The sequence below is a fragment of the Antrostomus carolinensis genome, unplaced genomic scaffold (assembly GCF_000700745.2).
Source record: "Antrostomus carolinensis isolate BGI_N321 unplaced genomic scaffold, ASM70074v2 scaffold20897, whole genome shotgun sequence".
Classification (NCBI taxonomy): Eukaryota; Metazoa; Chordata; class Aves; order Caprimulgiformes; family Caprimulgidae; genus Antrostomus; species Antrostomus carolinensis.
Genome location: NW_010329749.1, coordinates 7,358 through 13,713, shown reverse-complemented (window position 1 = coordinate 13,713; position 6,356 = coordinate 7,358). Strand labels below are relative to the sequence as shown.

General features: G+C 50.0%; 1 protein-coding gene across 1 annotated transcript in view; it reads right to left on the bottom strand.

The window, feature by feature from the left end:
• Positions 1-2,884: 2,884 nt before the first annotated feature.
• The window catches only part of UBAP1 (ubiquitin associated protein 1), a gene marked incomplete at its 5' end in the record, with an annotated part of 10,157 nt that continues 6,685 nt past the window's right edge, over positions 2,885-6,356 (bottom strand). The window contains 2 exons of the mRNA XM_029086132.1: positions 2,885-3,585; positions 5,153-5,254. Of these exons, the coding sequence (XP_028941965.1) occupies positions 3,445-3,585; positions 5,153-5,254 (243 nt within the window). The remainder of the gene's footprint in view (positions 3,586-5,152; positions 5,255-6,356) is intronic.

Genomic DNA, 6,356 nt, shown 5'->3' with positions numbered 1-6,356 from the left:
ATCTCTCGACTGCGAGAGATTAACTGGGGCTGGGAATGGGTACGAGTTTCCCTTCTCAGCTGGCCTGTTGCTGTAGCTGGTGTTTCAGGAGCTGTCCTCCAGCCACACACAGCCAACCTCAACAGCCCGTGGCAGCGGCAGGATGACCCTTGCACCAGTTTTTGCTGCACCGGCAGGAGAAGCCACGGGTCTCCCCAGCACGGAGAACTGCCCAGGCACAGGCTTTGGGATCAGCCACCCGCGCTGCCCAGGGGTGCTCTGGCACTGCCAAACCGCTGCAGGAGCCACCAGGCCAGCCAGAGAGAACCTCGGGGCACTGCAGCTCCCACTGCCCGACAGACTGCAGGGCCCCAGGAGGAAGTCACCCTCCAAACAAGGCTGTGGCCACAGCCGCACCTCCCATCCCACCAGGTCTCCAGCTGTCTGCGGGCAGAGAGGGAGAACTCGGCTGCTGTGTGTGTGACTGATGGCTCTTGGGTGTCAAAGCCCTTACCAGGCTGCTGCTGTCCAGAACAGTCAGCTCAGGGGGTCTCTGCCTCAGAGCACAACCGCCAGTTTTGTCTCTGCCTCTCCACCAAGGGTACCTGTCAGCAGCTAGTGCAGGGCAGCAGATCGGCCTCTGACAGAGGGAAAGCAGTGCCAAGTGCCAGATACATACATCAATCTGACCTGAGAACCGAAGGAAAAGCTCCAAGGTCTCAAGTGTGACCAGGGGGGACAGCCATGTTCTCACCAGCCAGCAGCAGGGCAGAGCCCAGCCTCGCACCAGCCGGCAGCAGGGCAGAGCCCAGCCTCGCACCAGCCGGCAGCAGGGCAGAGCCCAGCCTCACCCCAGCCAGCAGCAGGGCAGAGCCCAGCCTCGCACCAGCCGGCAGCAGGGCAGAGCCCAGCCTCACCCCAGCCAGCAGCAGGACCTGCCCACATCCAGGCAGAGTTTTGCTTGTCACTTGACAGGAGAGTACGACAGTGCTAGAATAACAAACGATGCCCAGCACCCAAAACAATATTCAAATGTCATCACATTGTGTCCCTTGTTACATGTTTCTTCAGAAGTACCTCTCCTCTAAGCCAGCGGGTTAATTCCCTCACTCCATGGCTTTCCTTCTGTGAGAAGCTGCCTCAGAAACACACTCCCAGCTCTCAGCCACCCAGTGATGTGAATCCAGGAACTTCACTGCCGAAGCAAAAGCAACATCACCAGGGGACAGAGGAGTACGTGTCTTTGGAAGGAGGACACCAGGTTCGCAGGTATCACTTCCCATCTTCACCTCTCACCTCCACAACAGTCTCCAGCAGCAGAGGGGTAACTGTAGTGGGGTTAAGAGCCAGCCCCTCTGCAGGGACTGTGAAAAAACTGAGCACACATTAACACGGCCAAAGGGATTATTTTATTCAGAGGTTTGGTCTAAATAGTTGTTTCTTCACTGGCAAGACTTCCTTGCTCCTTCAAAACTGTCTAGTACCAGACAGGGACTTGTTTGGATATGAATTAATTCACCAGCAAACGCTCTCAGCAGTGACAGCATCACAGTTTGAGTTCTGTGTTCCAGCGTTTCTGACTAATCAGGAACCCCTTGTTTCAAACTGTCACATTTCTCACCTGGGAAGGAAAGCTGGGCAGCTGCTTCACCTGCACCCACAGAAGCAGCAGCTGAATGTCCTTCTTGGACAAGTTTTAATTTCAGCCTCACCACCAGAAGCTGGTGAAACTCAATGCTACACAGGTACAGTTGGACTTGATGATCTCAAAGGTCTTTTCCAACCAAACAATTCTATGATTCTAAGATATGATCCAAGGCAATCTGCCCTGGCCCTACTCATCATCCATCTCCACATCTCCCAGATACTTGCCAGCTACATCTCTCCTCACCATCATTTTGTTTTTAGTAAAGCTGTGTAATTAACATAGTTCAGCACCGCACAGAGAATTCCAGGAATTAACACACTGGACCCGAATTAGACGTTTTGGTCATGTAAAATTAACAACGAAATGGAGACAAATGTCATCCCCTTCGGGGTCCTGATGAGAGAAAACCTCCTGAAAACCCAAACTGAGGCAATGAGCTGAGCCATTTTCCCCTCTCGAAGCTCCCAGCTCCATGCTCTTAACATGATTTTGGATCCCTAGGCTTGGTTGTTGCAACAGAACAGAAAAAAGCCACAGAAAAAAGCAGCAGGTTCCACCACTGCAGCTGCCTGCCCGGAGACCTCTGTCCCTTCTGCCCAACACGGAGCATCCACACCTGCCTACAGGAGAAGGAAGCACCTGGGCGGGCAGGATCCAGCACGTCCTTCATCTGCTGAAGCCGGAGCATGAGAGATGGGAACCATGACACTGGGAGTTATATTTGAGGGTTTTATTAGTTGTTCTTCTGCAGAATCAAAATATTTAGCAAATTACTTCAAAGATTCCTCAAGTCCGCCGATATTTCATGTACTTAGAACTTGAACAATGTACAATTTAATACTTCAAGCTATCGAAACCAACCCAAAACCTGATTTGTAGTACTAGATGTTATTACATAATCCTATAGCAGTGTGAAAAATTGAACTAATGCAGTGAGCGTATTTGTTTTAAAGAAAGTGCTTGAAAGAAACCTCCTGCATCATACTGAGCATTATTTAAAATAAAAAGATAACTGATTTCCTAGCAGGGCATTGTCTTAAATATCCTACAAGCCTGGGGGATTACGAATACTGAGCCCCAGCTCTCTGCCTTCAGGTTTAAGAACCAATACAAGCTGCAGGTCCAGACAGAGTTCACAGCTTACCTGTTTCAAGAGAACTTACACACCACTCTGCATTGGACGCTCGTGTCTGGCACAAGTGTTGGATGCATGGGTTAAAAAAATCCCCAAAAAAACAAACCAAACAAACCACAAGAGGAACAGCTTCTCTGTTTATGCATAGCGACAGTTTCTGAACCAGTGTTTTACTAAGTTACAGACTAACTTTCAACCAAAAAATAAAACTCCATTGCACTAAAGGTCAAATTTAACCAGTTAATCTGGACTGTGACACAGTCAAGTAATTCAGTACGAGCAGACACCATGAAAGCAGCTTCAAAGAACCAAAGCATCCTAGTTTCAGAACCAACTTAATATTCTTCTGTCCAACTCCAGTGCAACAGTAAGGGGGAGGGAACCACTCCTGTCTCTCCTTATGTACAATTCCAGTAGAGGTTGGGCAGTCTAATATTCTCCGTGGCCAAGCTGGAAAAAGGAAATTTAGGAAAGGGCACTTTAAAAATTTAATTTAAGAAAGAAAGTTGGCTCTCAGTGGAAAGAGAAATGCTGGAGTGATGCAGGCGGGCAGGCTAGCTCAGTCACTCTCCCATGTATGCCAAAAGCTGGACTCCTTCCTGCAGAGAGCAAGTCACACTGGACGCGAAGGTGGCGGGGCTGGTCCTGCTCCGTTGCACGCTGAGAATCCAGGAATGTGTTTTCAGCTGGCTCCTGCACGGGCCATTAGATCTTCCAAAGCATTGTGTTGGTCGTTGTTATGTAATAATAAGACCTCCTTAATGTCTTTCAGTTCAAAGCCCATTTCTTTAAATTGACTCATTAGCTGGAGAAGTTCTGTGATCTGGAAGACACAGACAGTCCATTATTTGCAAAGAAAAGAGGATCAGTGCCTGGAGATTCCTCTGCCCCAAGTACAGCCTGTTCCAGCTCCCTTTGGAGAAAGTCCACTCACACCAGAGCCAGCAGAGCCCTGGGTGTAGCAGCCCACGGGGCCTCACCTTCAGTGCTGTGTTTGCAGTCCAAAATCCTCTACAGCAAGGGCACTGAAACTCAGTCTGTGGGGCTGACTCTCTACCAGTAGGAAATCTGTCAGCCTGGCTCAATGTGGGCTCCCAAAAATGCTGATTAGCAGCACGCTGCTCCCCCACCCAGCATCTCCTGCTGCATCTGAGTTTTTCTAAAGTTATTTCAACTTTGGGAGCAGCAGAGTAGCCCTTGCAATCCTTTGGCTCTTCGGATCTAGGGCAAACTTGGGGGGTTACCACAAACTCTATTGGACACACTGTGTACGATACTACCAACACCAACCACAAATCCTCCCCGAGCTTTCACAGAATCACAGAGTGTCAGGGATTGGAAGGGACCTCAAAAGATCATCTAGGCCAACCCCTCAAAAGATCATCTAGTCCAACCCCGCTGCCAGAGCAGGATCACCTACAGTAGGCCACACAGAAACAAATCCAGGTGGGTTTTCAGTGTCTCCAGAGAAGGAGATGCAAAAAAAATCTCAAAGGAGACTTATTTGAAAAAATGAAGTGACAAGAAGTGAATCAGTTGATCAGGCTTTTATGAACCCTCTGCCATTTACAAGTGCCTCCACTCCAGAGGGAACAAAAACCCAAAAACATGCAAGCAGGTTGAAAGCAGGGCGATCAGAAGATCAGCCATTTCCAATGTTGGGGGTTAGGCCAGCAGCAAAGGCGTTTCCTGAACTCGGTCACTTCTCCCATATTCACACTGTTGTTCCTCTGTTTGCAAGCTCAAGAGAGGCAGGAAGGCACATGCACGTCTCGGGGGGCTGGGCTGCACCTCTGAAGATTTCATATAATAACTTGTGACACAACAGGCTGGCAGACATCAAAAGATCCTGCTGTCCTCTGCCCTGGCTGCCTGCTCCTGCCTCTGTGCCTTTGGTGATGGTAAAGCAGCCAATGAACCAGACCCCAGAAACTGTATTTTCCAGCTTCTTCCAGAGTGAGCCCTATCTCAATTTGCTGAGCAGCCAGGCAGATGTATTTGTACCAGGGAGAAAATTCACAGCCAGGGCAGGCTGGCAAGGTTTGAAAGTTAATTTTCTGCTTCTGAAATTAACTGTCTTTGTACCAAGCACCTCACCACAAGAGAGCTCTGGATTCAAAACATTACAACCAGAATGAGCCGGGTCCTATTCTAAGAAATCCTATCCCCATAAAAACACATGCAAGAGAGAGTAATAAAACAATGCAAAGGAATTCTAACACTTCAACACATATTCGCTTCACCACTGCAGGGATGTCCTTTGGCAGTCAGTTTTTGGCAACAAGGCAGCATTGCCATGAAAGCCAGAATTACATCAGCCAGAGGAACTGCTGCTGGAATTCCCCAAAAATGGCACATGCTCTCTATTGCCCAGCACGTTGTGCCCTCACCTTCTCCTCTGAACACTGGTGCATTTCCAACGCTGCTTCAACAAGAAGTGGATCAAAGCCCTTCTCACAAAGCTGTCCGTGTGCAAACAGGTAATCCAAAACCTGTGGGGAACAAAGAAAAGAAACCAGGTTTGAGCCAGAGCAGCATTGGCAGCACGTGGTCGAATAACCATCTCTGCACACACAGAGGGGCTGAGCCTGACTCTGCCCCGGCTTCACCAGGGAGGGAGATGCAGCCCTTCCTGGTACAGCTGAAACATTCTTTATGCAAGAGCTCGTTCAGAGAAAACAGACAAACCCTTCTGTCCTCCTGTGCTCTCCCACCAGCTCCAAACATCACTTTCCACTCTAGTCAAAGCAGTCTCGGGAGCCTGTCTTCAGCCTGATCACTGAGCAGAAGGCAGAAGTTTAACTGTGCTTTTTATACTACAAGTTTTAAAAATTAAACTGGAGGTCCAGCAGTCGAGATGTGTCAGCTCTGAGCTTCCCCTCAGACAGCTGCAAGAGCTGATGCAACCTGAAAGCAGTCAGCCTTTTAAGATCAACTCAGCACACTGGTGAGTGAGCTGCAAATACCAGCTCACGGGCCCAGGAACCGCTGCCAAACTTCTTACCCGTGCTCAGCTTTGAGAGGTTCAGGGAGAGGCCAGATAGGTAATGCTACGAAGGCAGAAGAACACAGCCTGCAAAACCAGCAGGATTTAAAAGCACACTCCTAAGGGAGGTTTTTTCCACTTGGTGCTGCAGTTCGCTCCAGCACACAGCTGAAACCACTCCCCAAGTGTAAGCAGCGGACAGGCAGATCAGCTCCACAAGCAGAAGTCACGGGGACACTCCTCCTCCTGCCCAGGCGGCGGGCGCAGTCCCAGCGGGCAATGCTCTGTGGGGCACGCAGCCCGCCCAGGGCCAGCGCAGAACATCTGGCCGCTCCTCCCCGATTTAAAGCGTTTGTCTGAAGCTGATCCAAGACCCGTAGCCACGCTCTGCCCTGTGGTGCTTTATGCTCTGTGACCTGGTTTTAACGAGCATTCAAGGCAGCACAAGGGGCAGGAAGCACGACAAGCAAAGTGCACAGAAGAAGGTCGGTCAGCGGTGCCTTGAGAGAGCCTTTCAGGGCTGCTGTAAACCCCCAAGAGCCTCTCAGGGCTGCTGTAAACCCCCAGGAGCCTTTCAGGGCTGCTGTAAACCCCGACGAGCCTCTCGC